This window comes from Ciconia boyciana, chromosome 19 (genome assembly GCF_034638445.1).
Source record: "Ciconia boyciana chromosome 19, ASM3463844v1, whole genome shotgun sequence".
Classification (NCBI taxonomy): Eukaryota; Metazoa; Chordata; class Aves; order Ciconiiformes; family Ciconiidae; genus Ciconia; species Ciconia boyciana.
The window spans coordinates 6631546-6658093 of NC_132952.1; the positions used below are offsets into that span (position 1 = coordinate 6631546).

At 43.5% G+C, this 26548-nt stretch overlaps 1 protein-coding gene and 1 long non-coding RNA gene across 5 annotated transcripts in view; one reads left to right on the forward strand and one right to left on the reverse strand.

Moving 5' to 3' along the window:
- Positions 1–26548, reverse strand: part of DVL1 (dishevelled segment polarity protein 1) — a 118043-nt gene that overhangs the window by 88983 nt on the left and 2512 nt on the right. Inside the window, exon 1 of one of the 4 annotated variants that reach the window (XM_072884205.1) lies at positions 17321–17461. The exons of 1 other annotated variant lie outside the window; for it this stretch is intronic. Coding sequence is in view for 2 of the 3 variants with exons in the window: in XM_072884202.1 (XP_072740303.1) it covers positions 17321–17490 (170 nt within the window). In the remaining variant the exon portion in view is untranslated. Of the gene's footprint in view, positions 1–17320; positions 17835–26548 lie in introns of those variants that run through there. 2 more of the 4 variants (XM_072884202.1, XM_072884201.1) reach the window with 2 other exon arrangements.
- Positions 18094–25378, forward strand: LOC140661681 (uncharacterized). Its single transcript, XR_012045835.1, has 3 exons — positions 18094–18624; positions 19314–19459; positions 24733–25378. It is a non-coding gene; the product is annotated as an uncharacterized lncRNA (long non-coding RNA).

Consider the following 26548-nt stretch of genomic DNA (forward strand, 5'->3'; position numbering starts at 1 on the left):
AAAGATGTCCCCACAAAAAGAACCTGTCAAGGAGATGCCTCCTAAAGCCCCGTCACTACCCTTCAACACCCATGAGCCCCTCCTGTCAGGAATGAAAATCCCAGTTCTTTTTGCACTGCCTGGTTTTAGTCACACAAACTAAAGTCAACTTGGCACTAAAAATGCAAAGCTGCCCCGCAGCAAAGGACAATTCACAGTAGCATTATCTTCAATTCATTGGCTCACTGTTAATTTGGGCTGAACGGGAGGGTGGGGGGAGTGTTAGCAAAGACAAAAATAAGCAGATGACAAATTTGCTTATTAACCACATTGAATAAGAGATGTATTAAAAAAACGTAAGGAGGGAGGGGGGATGAAAAGCAGGATGTGAAAGAAGCAGGAGCTGGAACAGCATGGCTAATGTCAACCATGAAATGCAACCCCTGCCGGGACAATTTGAAAGTCAGAAGAGGCAGGCTTTTTAACATTAACTATTTGATCACTCTACTTCAGATGCATCTATCTAATATCACATGAGGAGCAGGATTTCCGTTGACCCTACAGGTAATTCCTACAAGCTAGAGACCTGAAACAGCACTGAGAACAACAAATAAATTCACTCTGCATTGAAAACTTTCGTTATCTTCACTCCAAGTTGATCAGGACACACTGTGCAAGAGTCATCACGAAACAAGCACAGAAGAGCTCTTAACAATGCTCCAGCTGCACACTCACACAGGCTCCAGGGCCACTACTTCGTTTACCTTTATTCCAAATACTCAAAGCTCTTTGGAAGCCACATTCTGCACCATTTCAGGATTAGTTTCTAGCACCACTGAAGCCAGTGAGGATTTTTGCATAGACTGAACTAAGGAACTTGTCAAGCACGTCTACAAGCATTGCACTTGCTCAACAATCTCTAATGACTCAGTATTCCCACATTTCCCCATGACATCAGAAATCCAACCTCTCCCTTGAATTCAACAGTTTAACTAGCACCTCTAGTTAGAAACAACATGGTTGGTGCAGAGATTCCTAAATATTCATGTTTTCTGCAGCACTTGTATCTTGCCATCACTTGCTACCACCGTGCAGCTTTCTTCCTCAGTAAGAGCAAAATGTAATTAGTGTCAGACACTCCTTTGCATATTTTTTTTCAAATAAAGAAAAAGTTTGTCATGCATCCTTACTCCCTCCTCATCTCTGTACCAGGCAAGTCTCTGGGCTCAGTTAGTTTTGTTCTGCTTACTGTACCTTTTTTCAATTTGTGTCTGTAACTAACACAGGTCATAAATGACAACTGGAAATAAACATATTTAGAAAGCAGTCCCCAAAAAGGCTTGCAAACCCACTCTTTTAGTAATTCCATTCTTTCTGCATTGGCAAATTATTTTTATTTATTTATATAATTTTAAGAATTCAACCACAATGGTAAATTCAATGGAAAACATTACGCGGGTACAAATGGAACAATCACTGACGCTGGTCATTGCAAAGAACTTCGACTACAATGACTGCCAAAAAGCAATGGGCAGGGAGGGGAGAAAGAGCCTCTCTGCAACTCAGCAAACCAAAAGGAAAGAGAAATCTGATAAGATTCCACACATTTGCAGTGGTATACTTCTGTAAGGGCAAACTCTCCGCATTTATGCTAATCTGCGGCAAGCTGGAGTTTTACTCTGATTTAGAAGTTTTTACAAATCAGAACTGATTAAAAATAAAAGCCCCTATTTACAAGTTTCCTAGGCATGTAATTTTAACATGTGCACAGTCTCCTCCGAAGGCACAACTCATGTACATAAATCAAGCTAGGCACAAGTTTAACTGGTTGTAATATCAGGGACTAGATCACTTACTCAAGGTCAAATACAGAGTAGCTGGAAGAGAGAAAATTGAACTCAAACCTCAAATCCGAAACCTGTGCCTCAACCCACATAGTCCTTCTCTTCACGTTCCAGAGGGAAGGCGGAGAGAAGTCATTTAAATATCACAGGTTTCAGATAGGATTTGACTAACAAAACTCTTTTTTTGAGACAGTTTTCAAGTCTATCTGTTCCTCTTAAACTTATGTGATGAATGCTTGGTTTTAACAGCCTAACAGTTGTTAAAACACAAGCTTTTGTCCCAGTTCCCTATAGCAAGACAGCTGTTAACAAACACTATTTGCACACTTACTTACTAAGGATTTTCCAAATGCATCTACTTCTACACCTCAGAACTCAGAAATGCAAAGGCAGGTTAAAAATAAATAAATAGATCACAATCTGGAGGCTCCCTTTTAGGGCTGCCCCTCACAAATTGCTGAACGACCTCTACAGGACACTTCCCCTTCCAAAACCAGAGATATCTTAAAAATAGAATTATGCAAACCTAGCAGCTTTCCAGAGCACTGGATGGACTCCATACCTTAGTCATTACAACTGAGACTGCAAGTTGCTGTGAAAATGCCATCCTTAAAAGACCTGAGGGGCCTCAGAATCTCCCTCCCATATCACAGCCCTATCAAGTCAGGCATCAGTCACATTCCAATTAGCAACCAGCTGATTCACCTTCAGCATCACAGTCACCCTCTGCCTGCAGCCGACACACGCACACCCCCCATCCAAATCAGAAATTCTCATATTGATTAGGCATGGTCTTCACCGATTAGATAATTGTCAAACAAAGCCAAAAATGTCGATCCTCACTTCACCTGCTTGATAAAAAAAAAGAGCTAGAGTACTTTTCAAAAAGGGGATGCTATTTTCTTCAGAAATGATGAAACAGGTAAAAGTAAATCCAATAGCCAAATGATCCATAGCAAGTCAATGGCATAAGGTTCATCTTATTATCCTCAAGTGTTTCACTCCAGTAACTGAGTGGAGTATATCATGTTTCACATGCTTCGAATATCCTCCCAAATGATTTTCATACTTTTTCTTACCAAGGCCACTGAAATAACCAAAAATGATTGTTATTCCCTCAGTTACTTACATTTCACATGGACATAAGCCACAACAGAATCATGGGGCAAATATTTAGGTCGTTCCTTCCTCAAGCACTGTAAATTCCTCTGTATTTGCTCAGCAGCTTGTCTCAACTGATTAAACTCTACAGCAGAAATTGGAGGACAAGCCTCCAGTAGTCTTCTCTGAAAACTGGGACCCCAAAGCAGCATCAGCAAACTCACCAGTGACATCCTCCTCCTTCCCCAACATGCTCATTAAACCATGAGTTGGTGCTTAATTAATTTAGAAAATGGCATTCTAGTGGCAGGCCAATCCAAATGTCCTTTGCTAAAAGGCAAGCAGTAATCAGATGGAAAAAGCAGAGCATCAAAGCTTTTCCTGAACATATGATGTACACTTAAAATCTTCTCTTAGCTCTGATGCTGAAACAGAGTTGAAGGCTAACAGAAGATCCAGAGAACTGTAAGCCCATACCATATCCCCACTGCTCACTCTCTCAACACTGATATTCACTGTGGAAGAACTCACCCATCCCCATTAGTGGAGCTGACAAGAGAAAACTGGCTCAGGCACAGACATATTTTTTCCTTAAGTCAGCACAACAGGGAGACTGTACTTCTGAAGCAGCGTTTTCAGGACCCAGCTCACTGATCTTTATTGATTCTAAAACTCAGCTCCAAAGAGCCAGCTGCGTTGAACTAGCCATGACCAATCATGCTTCCCTTAAACACATACATTCTCAGCATTCATCCTCTCTCACCAGGCATTTTCTTCTTGCAAAGAAAAGCTTCCAAATCTAGGGTCATTTATAAACTAGAAGTGTTTGTACCCAAACTCTAGGGTCTTAGAGCTTGGACCATCTGAAATTGTTTTCAGGAGTACTGGCAATCCCACAAAAGGGAACCTATGGAAGCAATTCTGTCCAAACAGCTTTTGGTATCCAACAAAACCTGGACAAGTATATTGGTCAGAAGGGTCTGCCCCAAAGCCCATGAGAATTAACCATTAACTATTCCTAGGTACCATTACGGGGTTTGAATCAGGCCCCTATTGGGAACTATGAGCAAGACAAGCAGTAATGAACACCTGTGTAAGCACATTACTACATATGAATGGATTTGCTTCTGAGACTTAAGTGAAATAATAAGCACTCAAGCATTTGACTAAATTAGGGTTTAAAAGCTCTGTGTGTCACCAGTTTCCACACGCTATATGAACCGATGCTTGGATACCACAGCACCGGGGCCTTAGGAACAGCCCCTGCTCCCATCCCCTGCTTGGCCACAGAGACATTTACTCAGAGTTCCGTGAAGATGACCACCTGGCTCCAAAACACACACAAGGATTTCTGTTAGTGCCAAAAGAGAAACAACATATGAAGCAGTAGCAGCAAAATGAACAGATTCCTGAAGTACCAGCTACCCTTGAAAGAAAGCCCCAAGATGACAAACCAGTCCACCTCCATGATCTCTGCTTATAACCTTCACCCACGAATGCACTAATCACACAGCTGATCAGTGAGGGGAAGTACATCGGTTCCCACCCTCTTTTTCTCCACACAGCATAATAACAATGCATAATGATTTTCTCGTATTTACGGCCCAGGCAGAAGAGACAAGATCAAGGTTCTGGACACTGGATGTTAAGTGCTTTTAGAACTAAGGCACCTATCTCCCATTATTCACTCCTATACCATCAATCTCTCTTCTTATATCATTAACTGTGCTGCTGTTTCCTACTCACACGCATTTCTGGGGTTTTTGTGTTTGGTTGGATTTTTTTAAGTTGCTACACACCGGAACATTTTCCACATACACAGCACAGTATTAAGTAAAGATTCTTCTACTTCTGTCACAGCTTTTAAAGTTTCATCAAACTCAGAGCTTTGAGGAGTGTTCAATTTTTAAAAAAGGAAGGAATATAGATCTCCCTGGACCCTCCTTCCACAACAGCAGAGGACAGAGGGCCAGCTTCTTGATCATCTACCTACTGTGACAACTTCACCAGAGAAATGCATCCTGATGAGACAGAGAGAGACAGAAGGAAAGATGGAGCGTATTAACACTTGGAGACAAAAAGATGCACCTCAACAAAGAACAGGATGAGATGGGAAATGACACGGGCTGGTTTTGGCACTTTATAGGCAGCTTGCAGAAGGTTTTCAATCAGGCCACAGCAGCTGAAATTAGGTACAAGCCACTAGGTACAGTACATGGTCCTGCTCTCCCAGATGTTTTGAGGTGCCTGTAGATTTTACATTTTCTATAAAAATAGACTGAACTGAATGAATTTACATTGGGAAGGTGGAGATGTAAAAGGCTGGAAATTCTGTATTTTTCAGCTCAGATGGGAGTGTTATTTTCACTATACTACGTTCTCACACAAACACCCATGTAGAGGACAAAGCAATCAGACCAAAAGATCCCGCAAAAATAAAGATGGTTACAGATATCCTTTTCTTCCCTGTAGGAACAAGGATGACTAAAAAATGGCTTATGCATTTTTCTAAGACATTGTATTTCTGCTAGAAAAGACCCATCCACAAACTCATGCAAGTTTCGGTCCAAGACTTTTCACCTCGACCTTTCAGACCTTTCACCTCGAGGTTATTATCATGTTTGGGAAAATAAGCAATTTTTAATATCCAAAGGGATCTTCCCAGGAGATAGCTGGATGCAGCTCTTAGGTTTGGAGGTTATCTGGAGAGCCAACATGACCTCTTCATTTTTTCCTCCAGAAGAGGATCATCTATCTGCCAATTTTTGGAGGGTGTGTAAGGAGAGGAATTTTCTTTTTTGTATACTCTCAAAGTAAAAGAGAGTCAGAAAACAGTGGGAGCTGCCATGAACTCGGGGGGGGGGGTGGTGGGGTGGGGGTGGGGGTGGAATCAGATGTTACTACCAACAGATGCTGCTTCCTTGAGAATACCTCTTATGAATTTGCCTTTTTTAACACATTGATTTTTAGACCAGCTAAAATCATGATGAGAAAATATCTTCCAAAATACTTTAACTGGCTATTGATGGACTACATCTGACACATGTAGAAGATTTCAGCGTGTTTGAAGCTAACCTAAGGTAAGCCTCTGTATCATGGCATTGTAGCATGCATAAGTAAAGGCTTACACTTACAATCATGCTAACATAGGGGTGATTCTTTTTCAGCTCTGTTTTTTCACAGGGTCCATTGTATCAGGGAAAGGACCACACCACAACAATTCCAGAGAGTGCTTACCTGGTACTACTTCAAGTCAGTCTCCACAAGATTACTTTGGACAAAACAGGTGTATGCTTACAGAACCGAAGACCAAGACAGACTGAGTGTTGTTCTATTGAAAAGGACATTTTTACAACTTTCGTATATTTTATTGTCAGCGACATGCTCTTAGACATTTTGATTCAATTACTATTAGGCTTCCAACTGCAATACTAGCTTTGTGAGCTAAACTAACAATGCAGACCAATTTAAAAGCAACATTGCCTGCATTCACTACTAAATCTTTGAACAGAAGAAAAATAAGGGAAAAAAAAAAACCTGTCTTGGAACTCTTGGATAAGCAAGGCAAGACTGCATTTCTGAACACTAATGGTGAGATTTTCAGGAATGGTTTTCCTCTAACTTCATTGGAAGTAGAATTAGACCTACCCTAAACGATTATGAAAAAACAACACATTTTGCTAGGACAAGAAAACCAGATGAGTTTAATCATCTGTCCAGATTCAGCACCCCAACCAAGTGAATAAAAGCAAACAGATTAAAAAACAGAAAAACTGATAGTAGAGATTGTCAGGAATGCTCTACTCACCCTTTTAATTTTCCCAGTCCACCTACTCAGAGTATCTTGTCTGAAAACAGTCAGTTCTTTGGAACTGGGGTTGCATATAGTACATCTTGCAAGATTCTTAACAAATAGCTGCTCTTAAACTGAATTTACACATTTTTCTCATTAGCTACATATAGAGGGATTTCAAAATGCTGGCTACTGAAGGCCACAGTAATCTGACATTTACTCAAGACTACCAGAGAAGAGGATTCATTTGCAGATTGCACAAGCATCCCTTGCAGGACTATCTTAATTACCACCATGTAATAACACAATTAGAGCACATAAAGTAGACATTTAGCAAAAAATGGGGCACCTGTTTCTTTATAAATAACATAGCCAAAGAAAAGATACAATCCTGGATATCCTAAGTAATTAGCCATTAAACTGCATCAGAAAAGATTTCTGCTCAGTACAATGTAGTGGTTTACAGGCTTCAGCTTTAGTAAACTACAGGGAAATCCTTACGCAAAAAGAATGCAAACAACAGAGTAAATAGAGAGTAACCATGAGGCACGAGCAAGCTTTTTAAAAAAATAACTACAGGACCAACTAATATTAATCGGCCTCAATTTAGTGCCGCATCCATTTTTATCAGAGGCCATTCACCTCATCTCCATTATTCAGTACAGTCAAGCTATCCAAAACATTCAAACAAAGGATCGGCAACAGCACAGCTTGCTCCTCATACAACAGGCTGAGTCCTGTCAGTACCAGGGCAAAGCTAGATTTCAAGGAACAAAAGATAAATTAAGTCAATCTGTAGCAGCCAGGGACACTGTCACTTTTTTGAGCCTTCTTCTCAAGTTCTCTTCGGGTGTTTCAGCATGTAGTGTTCAGCGCTGCTTCAGTTAGCATAGATGTCAAAGCAAAAGAAACACTCAGAACTTACTCACTCACCTCAGGGTTATCTGGTGGACACAGAAAGGACAAAGGCTGGCTTTACCCCAGTACTCGCGAAATAGATGGTCAAGTCACGCAGAAATACCGAGCCATTTTCCGTTTCCCATATAGACCGAAAATAGGAATAAAACTCTTCTAGATACTGCCTTTACTCAGTAAGTTTAATATTTGTCACTTCACTTCCTCTCTCAATTTCTTTCCAAATACAATCCAGAAATCTCAGCATTTTAAGGAACCAAAAAGCTAGACAGAATAAACTGCAATGATGCATATGTAAAGAGTTGTATTGAGTCAGCATCATTAACTGGAACAATCAGCTGATTCTATTGAATTTTCCCTCCCATAATGTGAGGCACATTAAGGCACATACCTGCTAAGAAAGGGGATCAGGGTTTAATGGCTTTAAGATACTTGATCTCAAGCGACTTTACATAGGACTGGACTCCAACACTGCTGAAAGTTTCAAGGATACTGCTGCTCCTTTTTAGCTTACCATAAACAGAAAAAAAAATTCCGCCTCCGTGTTGTAGAATTTTTAAGAAAATTGAAAATAAAAAAGGCTTGCCACTTTACAAACACCAGCTGATATCCCTAAGTTATTTAACACAAAAGGAGGTGGAACAGAAAGTTCAACCTTCCCTGTTTCAAAAAGGCTGTGAACACAGCTCACTGCTGTAATTGCAAGTAATCATCCTACACATTTACCCTGGAGATGTTAAAATTGGACCAAGCAGCAATAAAGACAGTGGACTAGCTATTCAATCAACAGAAAAATTAACAAACTGAGCCCTTGCACAGAAATTCTAACAGCAAATCACATCCCTACCAACCACAAGGCATTCAAGATTGCAGTGGGGAGACTATAATACACTGCAAGTTACTTGTGGTCTACTATATTCTCAAGGCAAATATCAGCTGGATAAAGACATTGATGGATACCCTTTCTCCATGTCTATTTACAAGGAAAGAATGACATTAACACAGAAAGGAGAGTGAGAATTAGCCAGAACTTAAGGGGGAAAAAAAAAAAATCACCATTTAAAAGAATTTCACGTAGAGATGAAGGCAGAAAATCTACTGTTGATCGTATCAAGCAGAAAAACAACATATCTAATCAGCCAAATATACAGGAACCCCAACTGTTGTGGAAAAAAGAGAGAAAGGAAGTAACTTTAATTATCAAGACATCCAAATTGAAACATGTCATGATTCCTAAAGAAGATAGGGACCAGAAGAACAGGGAAAGAATTCTAGCAGTGACGCCATATACAGAAAAATCACTATCTGTGTTTCATAAACACCACCTTGTCAACCTTTCCACCTAACACTGTGGCACAACAGTAGAAATAAATGGTTGGTGCTCCTGAATGAGTCTCTGAAAGTACTAATCAGAACAATAATTGACCAGGTTGCACACAGTCATGGTAACACCTATCAGGCTGCATTTAAAGTGGAATCTGAAATGCAAGCATGAACAATTTTCAAAAATGCCAGACTTGTGCTTGAAGGCAAGCAGAATCCAAGTGAAAGAAGCCTGCTGTACTAATCTCAAATATACCATGGAAATCTTTACAGGCTTTAATGTATGTAAATTAACTCCTTAATTCAAAATTTTCATCTATTCCACTGCTATTTATGGTTGGTTTCAAAGCGCTGAATGTGGATCTCCTCCTGGTGCATCTGGATCTCCTCCTGGTTGCCTGTTCACTCTTCTGTGGCAGGCTAGAATGGTAATAATCTTTCAAAAATTATTATTAAATAAATCCCTTTTAATTCAACCTACTTCACAGGCAAATTTTAATTAGAGATACAGCAAGCCCGTAAGTTGCTGAACTTGAATCCTATAGAGATGGTTAATGTTTCCAACAGCTGTACAGTCTGTGTGTGTATTCTTAAGCCAAAACAAGTCTACCTGAGCACTGGAAAAAAGAAAAACAAAACTGTGCATACACTATGTGGAGGTGTTCATTAAATGAACAGTAGTAAACTTGTTTTTCTAACTTGTCCCACTGCAGATCACTAGCCACAGGAAGCAGACCAAACCTGATGTATCCCTTTAGCATGTTTTCATAGCATTAGCTTTTAATAAATATAACATACTCCACCCTCAGAGCAGAGCAGTCCTCAGGTTCCAGCAGAAAAAGTGGTTGTTTTAAATATTTAGATTACATTACAGTTGGGACGTTAAAATAAGCAGTGACTTGTACTGTAGACAGCTATCAGAATCAGCTTGGCAAAATATGTGTAAGCTAACCTAGTGTGGTTACAAAGTATGAGCTTTGAGGTCTATTAGGCTGGTGTTCTTATACACATTTTTATTATTTGTACTACAATAGTGCTTTCTGATGTCAGCAAACAGAAAAGCACCACAGTGCTAGATGCTGTGTAAACATAAGTAGTAAGATGCACAGTCTCCAGAAAGTTTATACATTTCAGCAGAGACAATGCGAAAAAGCTAGGAGAAATAAAGGCTATTCTCATTAGGCAAGTAGCTAACAGAGGCCTCAATTCAGCACTACACTTCAGTGTGTCCAAGTACTTTGCTGAGTCCAAGCCTAAATCTGTGACTGAATACATTTTTTCTATTTCCCAAGTCTCAATTCAGTGCTTTAACTGTGCAACTACCCATTTTCTTCACTAGGTAACAACAGTACTCCAACTTTCTGCAGGTATTAATGAAATCTCCCTTCCAGTCTCACGAATTCTCCTTCCCCCGAAGGCCTCTATGTGGTTGCTGTTGATCCAGATACTCAGGCCTAGGACCTGCTCTTAGTAATCCCTATTTTCAGGATATTATTCCAGATTTATTTGATTGAATCAAGCTGAAACTTGGCTTTCACTTTTGAGCTCCTCCACCAACAGCACACCAAGATTTCTGCAACGTTTACAACATTTAAGCGTGCAACAGACCATGCTGAGTGGAATGAAAGCTGGAAAGAACCGTGACCAACCCACTGAATTGTAAAGTCAGAGTCACCATCGCAGTTTTATTAGCTGTCTCAAAGAACTAATAAAAATCCAAGCATCTTCTCAACTCAGTCTGCTTAACCACCTGTGGTTTTTTTGAGGAAAGCCTTCATTAAAAAGCATCCTCCTAACACTGCACTCACGGCAAGTTACACATTCAAACCAATATTGTTCACGTGACACAACAGTTCAGCTGGAAACTGGCTCCAAATTCAGTGCGTTTCAGAGAAAGGCTCTTAGTGACTTCACCAGGCTTTGGATCAGTCCCAAACAGAGCTTCAATGCTGCCACATACCCTGCTATAGCCTCCCAAAGCAAAGCTGGCAGCAGCAGCAGAGGAGGGTCATGAATCTTAGCCATGAGCCGTAACATGCCTTGCATTCATTTTCTTGGTCAGCGGTGCTTGCTTACATCACAGGGGACAGCTGTCCCAAAGCGACCTGAAGACAACTTTGACTATTATGCAATCATTCCTTTCTAGCCTTCAGACAGGCAAACCTGGCCAAAAAGGTTACAGGATAAAAAATATCTTTAAAAGAAACCCATTTGTTGCTCCATCTGTTCAACCACGCTTGCTACCTGAAAGATATTTTCTGTAAACATGCCATAGGCATTTGCAAAGATCTATATGGTAAATTATGTGACCACATTACCAGTTAAAGCCCCAGTCTTTTTTAACCTTGTGTCCAAGTAAACCGTTGTCTTTTTTTCAGTCTAACTGTATCTCAGATCTTTGAATATCTACTAACTGATGAAGCAGCCTGAGATAACAGAGAAAATACAGAGGGTTAACACTGAAAGGGCACAAATCTCCAGGAAACCTGCTTTCTTTAGTTCTGCCCTCATGGAACTACTTCCTTACTCATTCGCCCCTCCTAAAAACACTCTGTTCCCTCAATAACGTTGATGGTAAAAGAGACTAAACAGGGAGGAGAGAGAGATGCATGTGGGAAAACATGCACACAGAGGGAGATTCTACATGGTTGCTTTGTAAAGATAATCTTGCTTATATTTCAAGGCTAAAAGTTGTATCTGCTCATCTACCTGCCCATCATTCAGGTCAGTAACGCGGACATTGTCTTGAATTCTGACTGCTCTCTAGACCCTCACATCCAGCCTACATTTAGGTCTTGCAGTCTGTGTAGTATTTCTGAAACTTTCCATTTATACAGCTAAAATTCTTGCCAGAGCTTTGATCATACCTCAACGTCCCCTTGCCTAGTTCTGATCCATACAGTCTCATTCTGTGGGTATCAATCCTTGTCACAGAGCTGCAAAGATCATTTTCCTAAACTGTTATTTTTAGCACATGCCCCCTCTGCACATTAGTCTACCAGCTCCATATTTTCTAATACAAATACGAATCACCTCCCTTCATTTTATTCTGTTTCAAAAAAGACAAACTCCTACCTGTAACTGACCTATATCAGCCTCTGTCACCTGCTTGTTCAGTTTTCAAACAAGTATGGAGGTAGGCATCCTTTCATGTTGCTCTTTAGTCTTGAGAGGATCTCCTTAAAAACACCAGCAAAAATACCTCATTAAAATCTTTGTTGCAATAACTACCAAAAAAAAAAACCCGAACCCAAAACTATGCTTTTACTACTACACAGCACAGCAGACTCCACCTAAAAGGCAGAATCCTACCTGCAAGGGACTTTTGTCCAGTATGCTGCCTTATCCCTGAATAAGCATGGAAACAGTTTTCCAAGCACAGAACTCAGCCCAAAAACTTTCTCTTGAGTTTGGCTGGCTCAGAGTCTAGAACTCTGTGGCACCTGATTGACAGAGAACAGGCAGAAATAAAGCTTCCACGTTTTTGTCCAATATTCCTTTGCTTGCTGGATTTTTACAACAGCTTTCATAGTTACATTCAATGAGCGTGGAATGCTGCAAATATAACAGGCAAATCAACTTTCTGTTTTTTAAATGATATCTGTCCAGTGTCTAAATGGCACTTTAAGCATCCATTGTCTAAGCCTCATTGATAAATAGGTAACTCCTACTTTTATTTGTCCCCATGAAAAATATTTTGAGGGTGGTTTTTTTTAATATCTTGCCTCTAAAAGCTTTCCCAATTATGAAATTATTATGCACCTCCATAGCTAGACATTTGTCAATTAGGACTCCTGTTTCTCAGTTAGGACTCCTCTTAGGACAAGGGTGAAAACAGAGATGATACATTGCCTCCATGAGAAAAGACACAAAACAGTGCTTCTCATGTTCCTCTTCTATCAAAAATTGCCCCATTCAGTTCATAATCCCAATCCCAAACCGGATTCTTACTGCTTTAAATCACAATTGCTTGTTTTCAACACACCAAATACCAAAAAATCTATTTCTGCGCAAGAAACAGCTGCACCTAAAAGTGCAGTTTAAAAGGAAGTTCTTTTGCTGATACCAAAGGAATGCCTAAAAAGCCACTCCTCAAAGTACTCCCTAAAGAAGTACAATCAAAAGAGTATTAGTTCACACAATGGAAAGAATGAGACTTGAACCTCACCCAGAAGGATGGCAGAGCAGACCTACTCTGGTATTCGATGGACAAAGATTGCAGAGCCTAAGACTGGCTCGCTCTTCCTATCCTGCAGTACCGAAAGACACCATCAGCGGTTCCTGCCCCAGTGACACGTTGACTGAACAGAGCAAAGGAAGCCAGAACAATGCAGGAGAGAGTATATTTATCAGCATGAGCTTTTGTACAGACCACGTATTTAAGATGGTACAGTTCTTCCTCTGAATCTCTCCTGCTATAATCATGTCACAGCATAGCATCCTATACTGACCAGAGATGAAACAGTAGCATGGAGTCTCAAAGTAGGTTATTGTATAGCAAAATTAAAACACGTAACTTATGGGGATGCCTGGATCATATACATTTATAATATTGTATTTTTGGAAGTTAGTGATAGTGTTTTACAATAAAAGCTCCGGAAATACCAAATATTTAAGAGCAGACAGATAGGAAGTCCTCTTATAGGATCTGTCACACACATTAATTATGAATCATTTGGATCCAACGCAGTTTATGCAGCTGTCAGAGTTTCAGTTATGAGAGCTCAGGCACCACAAACACCAGCTTTATTTTTAGATGTATTCATTATCTGTCATTTTTCAATCATCAAAGAATCAACAAAATTGCATTATACATTATTGCAAGGATGTGTGTGGCTGTAACCTTAGAATCAACAATTTCAGTGATCGGAAGCGACCTCTGAGCTCTTCCCCTGAGAGGAAAGAATCAGTCGCTGTAAGCAACTAAGCAAGCTGATGACACAGCTCCTTGTCTATGAAACACATATCACAAATATCACCTTTTCTAAATTTCATTGCTGGTGGATACTATCGCATTAACGAGTCTGATCCTGTAATGTCCCTGCTTAATTTCCCACCGACTAGAATAAAAATAGAAGCTACAAAGCACTGCCAAGGGTTGAGCCTTAAAGTCAGAACACAGTTAGAAATCCTGCATCTTAAAAACAGCATCGTATCTACAGATGGAGTCAGTAGGAAGGCCTAGGCTTTCAGAATAAACACAGGTCCATCCCATCAAGAGTTAGCGCAGAAGTCACCCCAGGGAATGAAATGGTACAGGGAAAAGTGGTTTTATGTCAAAGTAACGCTGCCAGGAAAAGCAAGATGAAGGTTCCACATTGTATCTATTTTCCACAGCACTGACAGTGCAACATTAAGACTGAAGGCAGAGTAGTAAACTGAACTGCAACTGAGTTCAGAAGGAAACACACCACTCCTACACCTTTCTTCTGCACCTTCTGAGCAGCAAAGCTGAAAGCAGGCTGGTAACTCAGCACAGGTACACAAAACACATAACTGCTTAATTTCATAACACAGCTTGATATGGCTCCACGTTGCCAACCCAGCTCCGTTCCAATCCTTAGCAACTCTGTCTTTCACGGATGGGAACAATTCAACACATCCACTGTTTCCGAACACAATTATTTATTACATTATTTCAGGATCCAGGAAAGGCTGTGCCTTAATTACAACAACATGTGCACTATTGCGAAGTCAGTTCCCGATCACTGGCTTCTCAAGGAGGCTCCACTTCTCCAAGAAAACATTTGCTTTCCTCACACAAGAAGTACTTTTCACTCCATGCTGGGATTTACAAACCGCCCTGCCAAGCGGCAGTCACCATGCCAAATGACAGCGCCGCACAGCCACTGAGCAGCAATGTGAAGAACAGAAGACTAAAACTGTAGAACACTACGTTTAAAACCAAAATGTTACTGTAGTTTAAGCCTAAGTACCACTTACAGAACACACAGAAAAGAATTTATTGGGAGGACGTTTTCAGGCACATAAGGTAGAAATTAGATACACAATTTTGTTATGGTTAGCGGCAACTGCATCTATAATTACCTATTCGCAACAACAATTTTAAAAAGTCAGTTTGAAGAGAAGATGATGAAAAAAAGCCCATATTTACTGTTAACACTTGCTAAGACAGCCAAGATTTATATAAGTTTTCTTCTAATTCCCTATTTTTCACAAGTATTTAGGATTCAGAGAGGAACAAAAATTTGGTTGACAAACAAAACAAAAGCAAACAAAAATCTGACTGACAGCTTATTGGCTTGCAAGAGTCACTATCTATAGAGTTACTTCTAGCTGTCTCAAGACAACGGATTGCCACCCTAATGCATTCCGTAGTTATATTTGAGACTATCCTTTAAATAATTTACAGGTCCTAATCCTCATCACCCACTTGCAGCCCTTCATCTTCCATCATCTCCACTTCCAAGACAGTGCAAGAATAACAGACAATTTTCACCCCAGTTTCGAGACTAATAAGAGAATCCACTGTAGGGTTTACGTTACTAACTCTGTTACCTGGCCAACGATCAAGATCAGCCCAAACATGTTAGAGATCTTCCTACTATGTTCCACATGCCTCAGCACAGTTTACGTCTTCTAGTACTAAATTTCTGTAGCAGTGAGAATGAATGCATGTGCCGTCTCAACATCCTTTATTGAGGTTACACCACAAATACTTAAGAGCTTGAATTTATATGACAACTGCAGGGTACGTGTCCCTGTCACTTGAGGGTGAAGGAGAAAGATTTATGAATAGACAATTTTTGAAGACCGTATTTTGAAAACAAACAGTTTATATAGTTGTTTCCCAAAAAAATGTTTTCACAATCCAGAAAAACAAGAAGTCAATACATGAACACTCCTACAGTACCACGCCAATACTAACAACTCGCCACATAAGAAATGCGTGTCAACAAACAATATCCACATAAAAACACTATTAACATTAAAGGCTTCAGGTCTCACGGAGAAGAAAGAGGCTACACAATACGTAAAAGGATGCTTGGGATGATATATCTCGCCAAGCATAAAATTCGCACCTCAACCACGCCGTTACTTTAGAGTCAGGTCCATATCAGTTTCCCACAAGCCTGCTCTCTTTTTTACTAGCAAGGCATTTAAATACGTAAAATTATCTTGCCAGTGACAGATGTGAGTACAAAGAGAAGTGATTTGCTACAAAAGGAATAATAATACATTTTGAAAGTTACTGTTTGGCAAACTGTCAAACGGATTTTTATTGGTTTCTTTTATTACGGCTGTAAATAAGCCCGGTGGCAGGCAACCCACATTTGCGTGCAGAGACTAGAACGATGTCAAATATCCCCCAGCTCCAGTCAGAAATCTGGCCTACACGATCACAAAGGTCGTTTGAAAGTCTGGCCCTTGTCTTCTCCTGCACTCCGAGCCGGCAGAACGCATTCGCAGCGCTGAGTAGGGAGCAGGCCCTGGGAAGAAGCGGCCGTTTCGACCACCGACCATTCGACACCCGCCGTCTCAGTCAGACGTGCGAATGCAGACCCTGAAGAGCAACCCCATTTCCAGACCGGCATTTCTGCACTTGCACAAGGCTTCACCTCTCAGCAGATCTGCAGCCTGGCTCTCCTTGGCTCTTCAGAAATCCCCGCCCTGGCGAAGCGCTCCTGCCACAAGCCTCGCGGCCTCGCCCCGACTCGGTGACAGCTACGGCCGGCGGCTGCCAGTCACCCCCTGCCCGGCGTCAGGCTCCGGCCCGGCCGGGAGCGAAAGGGCGGGCGGGGAGCGGCCGAGGGAGCCCGGCCCGCCCCGGTCATCGCCCAGCGCGCCGGGCGGGCAGCGCGCCGGGGGGAGTTACTGAACCACGAGCCGAGAGGCCTCCTCGCCTCGGGGGGGATCCGGCCGGGGCTGTCAGCTGCCGGGGCGGGCGCCGGGCCGGCGGGCCGCGGGGGTCCCGCCGGCCGACGGCGGTGGCAGCAGCGCCGACCCCCTGCGCCCGGCGCTCGCCGGGCCGGCCGGGCCGGGCCGGGCCGGGCCGCCATGTTAGCGGCGGCGGCGGCACTGGCGGCTTCCCTCGGGTGCCGGCGGCTGCCGCCGGGGCCTAGCGCCGAGCGGGGCGGCGGGCAGGGCCGCACCCGGCGGCGGGCCCGGGCCGCGCAGCCGAGCGCCCCGGCAGGGCCCGCGGACAGGCGGGGGCTGCAGCGGAGCCCCCGGGCCGGCGGCGCCCGCCGCCGGCGGCGAAGCAGGTGTCTCCCGCTCGGGGCCGAGGGAGGCTTAAAGACCTCCCCTCGGCTGTCAGCGGGAAGGGGCGCGGGGGAGAGGAGGGGCCCGGACCGCCGCCCCCCGCTCCGGCACACGCGGCCCCCACCGGCCCGGAGCCGCTCACCCGAAATCCTGGTCCATGGACTTGAAGAAGAACTTGTAGCTGTGCACGGGCCGGTTGCTGAGGACATTTTTGAAATCGGCCAGAGTGACTTTTTCCGGCGGGACGGGCAGCTTCACCAGATAGGGGGTCTCCTCCTCGTCGATGTGGTAGATGATTTTAGTCTCCGCCATGGGAGAGGGGGAGCGGGGAGCAGAGGGGAGCCGGCCCGGGCCTCCGCCGCCGCTCGGCTCCTCTCACGGCCTCCGGCCCAGAGCCGCCCCCGACAGGAAGGGAGCTCCCAGCGCCCGGCCGCCGCCGCGCAGGGGCTCCTCGGCCGGGATTTCGCTCCCTGCACTGCTCTCTAGCTGCCCGACCCGGGAACGGCAGCCCGCCGCCGCCCGCCCCGCCTGCATCCTCCCGCCGCCGGCCGCCGCCCCCCGCCGCGCTCGGCAGCGGGCCGCCGCGGCCCCCCGTCCCCGGGCCGGCGGGCAGCGGGGGGGGCCGGGCAGCGGGGGCGCGGGGCGGCCGGGCCAGCCGCCCTCCTCCCGCCACCGCCGCTCTGCCCGCGGGCCGGCCGCGCTCCCGCACGCCGCCCCCTGCCGGCGCGGCGGCACCACAGCCGGTCACGCCGCGGCCGGCCGCTGCGGGGAGCGGGACGGGCCCGGCCCGGCCCGGCCCGGCTCGGCCCGGCTCGGCTCTGCTCGGCCCGGCCCGGCCCGGCCCGGCTCGGCTCTGCTCGGCCCGGGCGGCTGCGCGGGAGCCGGCGACAGCCAGGCCGGCCGCCCTGGCGCTCCTTCCCCGCCCGCGGCCGCCGCCTCTGCAGCGTGCCGGGCCGGGGAACCTGCGGTCAGCAAGGAACGGCCCTGCTGCTTGGTGCCCGCTCGGGAGAGCCGGCGGGGCTGATCTTGGCAACCTCATCGCGCCGGGCCCATCCTTTCCCAGGCAACAACTAGCGGGAGCGAAGGTGCTGAGTGCTCGCTCCTTGCCATAAAAATCATCTTTCACGTTCAAACTGCTCAGGTGCACAAATACTGCTTTGGGTACTCGGGATGTTGGCAGTGATCTAGCCGAGTGCTACACACACGAGATGCTCTGTTTGTGTGAGCGTCACAGTCTTTGGCCTAAGAAAAACACTTGCTGTCCTAGTAAACATTCCCAAAGGGTTCTATAAACACTATTAGCCCCCTTGCAGCTCTCTCCTTATTTTCTCCTTGTAGGAATTAGTACTTTCCGGGTCCAGACCCCTAGGCGTTGCACAAAGGCAATCATTATCCTTATCTGCATGACGGCAGGAAAAGGCAGGAACGTTACTGTACATATACTTGGTGAGTAAAGCTTTATATTCGAACAAGATGGAAGATACATTCTCTCCAATGTATTTATACGAGAGATGGACAGGGCAGAGGACTGACTAACATTACTCACGGCATTATAACGGCAGGCAGACTACTGTATTTCAGAGATCTCAAGAATTCGGACTCCCCTCCTCCAGCATTGTGTTTCCTGAGAATTGAGGTGGGTTCTGTTTAAACAATGAGCTCATGGATTCTCTGCAGATCATGAAATTTTCCACAGTGCAGTTGGCTTCTTCGCAGCTTATGCTAATAAGAGAACAGAGACACATTTTGTGGCTCAGAAGAAATTGCTTTTAATAGCTGCTTCAATGGGAGCCTGTTGGGCACAGAGCCCATTGAGGTGCTTGGCACGGAGCAAGCTTTAGACCTATCATCACTTGAATTCCACAGAACAGCAAGAGTCACTGTTCAATGCTGCCAGGTGAGATAGGTATGTTTTGGAGCATACAGTCCAGAGAAAAATCTTTAGAGCGCCATTTTTTGCAGGTGATGTATTTGGGAAGAGTTCACCTTTCTTTCTAGAAATCCCCAAAAATGACAGCCAGAAAATGAAGATTTCAGAACAGTGTGCTTTGGTCTCAAGGAATCTTCTGTTCATTAAAAATACTTCTTCGGGAAAATCCCAAGCTAATGACATTCTCTCTTTTTCCCTTTCAAAGCAAGAGGACATTCACTTCTCGGAATATTCAGCTGCTTTCTCTGAAGGCGTAAATCACAGCTCAGTGACTGCATTACCTGTGGCACGAGAATGATTTTTCTACCAGCATGAAACAGAGGAGCCAATGGCGTTAGAGGCTGCCAAAAGGTCTGTTAACATTATTGCTATTTATTATTTTCAATTTTCTGAAAGTTTAATAGTTACTAGTTCCCACCAGCATGCTACCACATGAACGCTGCGATACCGCTTCCAGAGCCAAATTCTCCTACGCAGAACCAGACCTGGGCACCTCTCTACCAATGGCATGGTTAATCCACAACTCAACAAGATTTAACACTATTGAGAAACCAAAACATCATCAACTATCTGCTGTCATTTCTGATATAGTGAAGCAATTAAAAAATCACATTCACTGGGGTTCTCCAACTCCAGCAATTTGCTCATCTGCTGACATTCATACCAGTCATCAGCGCTAAACCTGAATGCCTGTACGATCATCAAACAAGATAAGATAAAGGGCAAGGTAAAGGTATGGCCTTAGTCTTCATCATGTCACTAGTGATTTGGTCCTGTTTTAAGTCAGGAATGACCAACTTAGTACACTTCAAAGAGTACTTTCCAAGAGTGGCAGCCACTGATGGTTAGTCATTTCTCAGTTTCAATTTTGGAATTGATAGAGTAAGGCATAAAGCATGGAAGATTTCTGTAAAACTATGCATTCAACTTTCTGTCCTGCACGTGTGCACAGACACATGCTACAGTTCTGCAAGCTCCTCTTGGTATGGAAAGCATGCCATGAATCCATCAATTTACCACACACAAGAATCTCTGAGCAAGAATGGGGAAGGCTTCCTTTGGTAGGACTATAAGGCAACTCTAGTACAAGCTATATTTTCTGATATACTGAGCTTTATGTAGTTTTTGCAGTATGAAACTCAGGCAAAATATTAACATCCAACCCTTTGGTCTCTTCAGTTCCTACTTAATGACCTCCTGAATTCCTCAGAGACCCAGGTGGTATCCACACAAAGACTAAATCTGCAAAGAGCTCTGTTCTTGCTCTATTAGCTTTGCTTTTACTTTTGACAACTGAAAATATAATGAGTCTTATAATTGTCAGGTGACTACCTTGGAGCAGACATGATTAGACTGGATCTATGACTCACAAAAAGCTTTCTGTGTCCCCATAAAGCACAGAAGAGAGGAGATAACCCACTTTCATGTCACAGTCAGTCCACAAGCTAATCCAATTAGGAGCAGACATAGGAATGCAGAATATACCACCTTCGCAAACCACTGGTCCATCAGGGCTAATATCTTGCTTCTTGCGGAGTTCAGGCCTTAACACTTCAGTGGAAAATAAATATAAGGCATAAAATCTCTTGCTATTAGTGCTGTGCTCCCCATGATAGAGCAAATAGTCTTGCTGACCCCTGCAGGGAGCAGATAGTGTCCTGAGGCATAAAAGCCGCTCACCCTTTTCTTCATTTATATAGCAGTGCACTTCATTACCACACAGAGAATAAGCAAGCCCTTTTAAAAAGCCATGCTTTGAATTATAGTGAGGGTTGTTGCTTGTCTCAATGAATTCAGAAAGCTCATCACACTCTGGGTGCTTAGCAAATAAGTATTTGTTTAAAGAGATATGACAAAAAGAAAACCAAAGCTCTGAGCACTCTGACACTCACCAAAGCTGTGACTTGGGACCCACTCTGAGATTTCATGGGTATTTTTAATCGACCTGCAGGAATGTATTTGTAAAAGAACAAAATCACCTTTTACTTGGAGGATTATTTCTTCTCAAGAGTCAGTCACTGGCAGTTTTGCCACTCACGTCAATGAAATCAGGTTTGACTGTGAGTACTTTCATTTGGACAGTCAACCCTGGGAAATGAAGACTTCTGTTTTTATTTGTTTCAGCCACACAGCAGGATCAATGTAGTTAGCATCACTGCAAGCTTCCCATCATTTCCTGCCAGCTACCCATGCCACTTGTAGGACTGATGGTACCTACAAGGAGGCCAGGAGCACGGACATATTAGAAACTAAACTGACAACACCCATTAGCCAGGGAAGATTCCTTCCAGATTCCTTCCAATCACAGTAGTGACCTAGAGACACAAAATCTGGGTTGCCAAAGTTCTGAGTCCCATCAGTGGGACTAATCCTTATATTCCTTCGCTTAAATATTTTCTCCATAATCACCATTGCTTAAAAATAAAGGGAGAAATGGATTTTGGACTTTTATGATTGAAGGAATGTATCAGAAGCCGGTGTCTGAATGAACAACGCAGGAACTGTTAGCCAACCTATTCCTCCTCTTCAGAGATCCTAAGTTTCCCCTTGTAAACACTGAGCACTATGTGAAGGCTTTCAGCACTTTCAAAAAGGCAAGTTATGCAGCTGCTCTTCATCTCTGGAGCAAAGATTCCATCTCATTCTACCGATTCACACAGGCAAGATTAGCATCAATGCAGAAGAAGAGCTAAACATGGAAATGATCCTAAAAGAGAAAGAGAAGCAGAAAGATACAACTGCAACCACACAGTTTGGATGTGCTTAAAATTAAGATGCTGTAGGCTGGCTCCCAAGCTGGTATACGTCAGCAGGATGCAGTCCATGTCAGTTTACACTACTAATGGATCTGGTCTAAAAGATCTACAAGGTTTTTTTCCTTTTATTCTTCCTCTCTGTGCAGCAGACCTTGAGCGCAGTCAGGTCATGGCAGAACTCAGTCGCGATAGTTTACAAGAAAATAAAGATATCAAACACTAGAGGGAGGCAAAAGACTTGCAGTCCAGCAACCTGCTCCCAGCCTCCTGGGCAAAGCTCCCCAGGGCTTCCATTGCCACTGGATTCAAATACAAATAAACCTGGGGGGAAATGACGGGGGTATTTTCAGTGACATTTCCAAAAACCCTCTTAATCGAGGAACGTGCGTTATGGAGGGATATTGTCCTACACGTCTGTAGGAATGAGGCACTGTGTACTTCGCACGGGAGGGGAAAAGAGAAGAATAGAGGACAACGTTCACGTTGTTGCTCCACAGGGACTGCTAAAAAGAAATTAGAAGAATGTAATGGAAAACATTAACCAACATCATTAGCAGATACACACAACTTGTGGGATCCGTAGGAATGAAGAGTGTCTCCTCCAATTTCAGTCTCTTTTTCATCTAACTTGAGTCTATCGATAACTGTTCAGTTACTGCTACCGAACATCTGATGCATCTCAGTGTGATCCTGCAGTGACGGAACAATTATCACACTGAACAAACTATGTTCCTGTCCTTTCAAGGTCTCCCAGCAACGGCAAACCTCAAGTGCAAATCAGATACTCATACAGAATGGCATCAACCTCCCTACTCCTGCTGCAGAAATGCTGCTAACTTCTGTCTTGGAACTCAACTGTACATTAAAGCAACAATCAAAACAGCGCAGATGAGTTTGCAAAGACGTGAAATGTTATTGCAAAAGGCAACAGGTTGAGCACTTCAAATCACTGAGTGACATCAAGCTGTTTTGATGAAGTACCTTTTACTCCATCATGTGTTTGCTGTAGATGGGTCTTCAGAGCAAAATTTTCATGAGACTCACTGTTGTCTGGGCAAAAAACTCTGACTGTGAAGGGAAGAAGTGATGCCTTCCAGGCAAGACCTCCCTTGTTGCTGAACCACATACACAAAACGCTGTGGGTTAGAACATCAGTACTCCAGCTATGAAAACTCAGCACTCCCACACTTTTTCTGGAGTCTTCTTAGTGCCAATCATGGAGAACCAGTCACTATTGCACACATACACTTTTGGCAGCATCAAGCATTTTCAAACATTTTCATGCAATGCACACATCAATGAGTTTAATGGGTCGATCTCAGTTCCTACTCATCATGACTCAACCTATTTTCTTTCCTCAGCCATTTTCTGGTTCTCCTACCTCTTCTTAGCAGCTGCAGCACTTCTTTAAAAGGGGAGAGCCACACTTGAAAAATTTCCCTGCAGCAATTGTCTTCAGAGCAGCTGATCTGCAGAGGGCCGCATACACATTTAAAAACTTGACCTCTAGGAAACAGTGGAGTTTTTTGCTTAGGAACATCTATTCGGATCTTTATCCTACTTCTCTCAGGTCCCCAGAGTTTCTTCTTCCCCTCAGAAATTTGTTCTGTTAATGACTAGCAAGTCCCTCTCCACTGGTAAGACCGGGAGGCAGAAAGGAAATGGGAACAATCTGAACTTCATTTCAGTCAACTTGAAGACAATGAAAATATTTAATTTTGGTAGTCTGCAAAGCAGGCCCTGTGGTTGCTAAATTAGCTTTTCCTTGTTCCCAGCTGCTTTCCTGGAAAATCAGACCCACTGTCTACAGAGACAGAGAAAAGTAACAAGATGCCCCAGCAACAAATAACCAACAGTGGAGTTGTTGGCTGGAGTCTGCCAGCAGAGACCCAGTGTACCAGCAGAAAGAAACAGGGCTTAGAGCATTAATGACACCCAGCAGTAGCTAAGGTTGTGCAGTAAGACCTCACTCTTCAAGATAATTGCATAATTGCAGCTGCCTGTTTTGCAGGCTCCACCACAGTGGGTTCAAGAGGGAACCAGGCAATTTGTACATGCATAGCGTCAGGCAAGTACAAATAAGCGGGCCTGCAAACACTGCATTTGCATTTTTGAAGCTCTCAACAAAACTCCACATAAGCTCCATATTCCCCCAAAAAAGAACAAATACAGAAATCCAATCCAACATGTGTCACCTCAGTCCAGCAAAATGGTGGCATCTCTGGCTCCCAGCATCAACAGTATAACCTGAAGACTTTTTTTTTTTTATGGCATGGTGCTCTAGTTTGCCTATGGCATTTAAAGGGAAAAAAAAAAAAGGTAAGTTTAAATCTTAGAAAACTGCTGTTGAGTCAGATGTTCCCAGTGGGACTGGCACCAGCTCCAGTATGATCTCACTTTGCCCAAAGTATCTTTTTTTCAGTAGTTCTCATTTGACTTCTCCGCGCCGTGAAGAATCTCACTTTCAGGTTATAGCAGCGACTGACCAGTAAAGTCCCACAACAGTACCACAAAGGGTACTTTGGATGAGATCTTTCTTGTACATGGCCCCTGGCTCCACCTACTCAAGAACTCACCATTCAATCTCAGCAACGGCAGAGCCCAATGAGAAGGAACTACTCCCCATCCACTTCTTCATCTCCCAACCCTTTTAACCTGTTTGGGTTTTTTTTCCCTCTGGTTATCTGAGAAAGCACAAGCAGCCATCACAGGGCTATTCACCCCAGTGAAGAGGTGGTATGAAATGGCAGGAGACTGGCTGTAGTATGATTTCCAACCAGGTAAGAGAGAAGATAATAGTTTCACCAGAGCTAGACAAGCTGGTCAATAATCTTAGTTTGCTAAATGTACTTCTTTGCCACTTTTTAGTTTCATATCCTGCTTTGATCCTTCAAATTCTTGCACCTGCACCCTGCACTGTCCATCCAAGCAGCAATACAAGCTGTTTCCATCAGTGTCCCTGGAAGAACTCTGTCACAGCAGCTGGGATACTACTCAGTGAGTGGAAGCCCTCCAACAGCAGAATGTGCAGCAGGAACTTTGCAAGGTGTTAGTTCTGCAAGGAAAAGAGGAATTTGGGCTGGGAGCGAAGTGTAAAACTGTGCAGTTAACTATTCCAGCAGGATATGTTATCTTCCCTTCTGGACCTGCAGAATTATATACTATGAAGGAGCTGCCAGCCTTCATCTCTGATAGATGGTTTGAACTCCATCTACAGCCGCAGATCTGTTCATTATACAACACCTTCGGAGAGCTAAAATTTGTATGTGAGCCCCATGACCAAATCAAATGATGATGTCCCATGTGGAAACCATACTGAAATCACTGGAATAACTTATTGTATCCAATCTGCACTTTGTCAAGCACTTTAGGATGCTCCGAGATGAAACACACTGCACAGCTATTGGGAAGAATTAGCTAATGCTGGCTAATAGCTTAGATAGCATCTCCAAAAAGGAAGAAATAAAATCAACCTTAGCTTGAAACTCCATTATATTCTCCTTTATTTCTTAAATGCTAGGAGAGTTACACAACAATAATAAATTGTAAAAGTTAAGTAACAATAATAATGAAAATTAATTCTGTTACAACAAAGAAAAAACCAAGCTTTAGGGAACAAGTCCTCCTCTCGGTCTTGAGAGGAAGCAGAGTGTGCACAGAGCTGAAAAGAGACTAGAACTAGAGCCCCCTCAGTTTTAACCCCCTTTAAGGTCACTGCCATATACCCTTTCCTTGTTCCACAACAACAGCTTACATTACATACATTACCCTAAAAGAGACTTTCATTTCTCTGCCCTCATTGAGCTAGAGTACTCACTGAGAAATAATTGGTATTCAAATATTAGGGGTTATTATTATTTTAACTAACTGAACATAAAATGCATGTCTCGGGAAACCAAGGAGACTATAATGAGGCAAAGCCTGCAAAGTGACAGGTAAAGAAGTCTATCAAGATGCAGTATTCCATTAGTACGGTGAGAACACTACTTTGACTAACTCAGGCAAAGCACATTTACCAAAATTGTTTCTCCATGAGAGGCAAGTTACTGTCCCATATTAGGGAACGAAAGGCTGAGATGAGAGAAAAAGAGAGAAAACCAACCTGTCTAGAATTGCACTGAGTCTATGGCAGAGTGGGAGCAGAAAACAGTGGTCCTGCCCCTAGCCTAGTGGTTAATTGCAAGTCGAGCCTTCTAATTTTCACGTGCAAGATCAGCTACATAGACTTCATGCCAATGCCAAAGACTGACAGAATACAAAGTACATATGTAAAGGACCTAAATGGCTTCTCACCAGTATTTAAGGGCAAATAGCCTTTGATAATTCCTCTGTATTAAGAAATAAACAAACAAAACTCTTCAGTTTAGCGTTTCCCTTCTTTTTTCTACAGTTTGAAAACGCAACTGTTTATCCAGCAGTCTTGCCTGGATCTCTTTCAGCCAGAATTTTAACATACTAAATAACATACTGGATGTGGCAGGCTGCTTTTGAAAACCACTGTTCTGATCATCAGTCCAATCACACAACATATGCCTCTCCTGAAGACAAAAAGGGCCATAATCTCAACTTGGACTCCCATCTTGATCAGTCTAGAGTTATACTGGCATGTCTGACCATTACCAAATTCAAACTGGTGATCAAAGCAAGGATGAGGAGCTCATAAAGCTCTTCCTAGTGCTTGTTT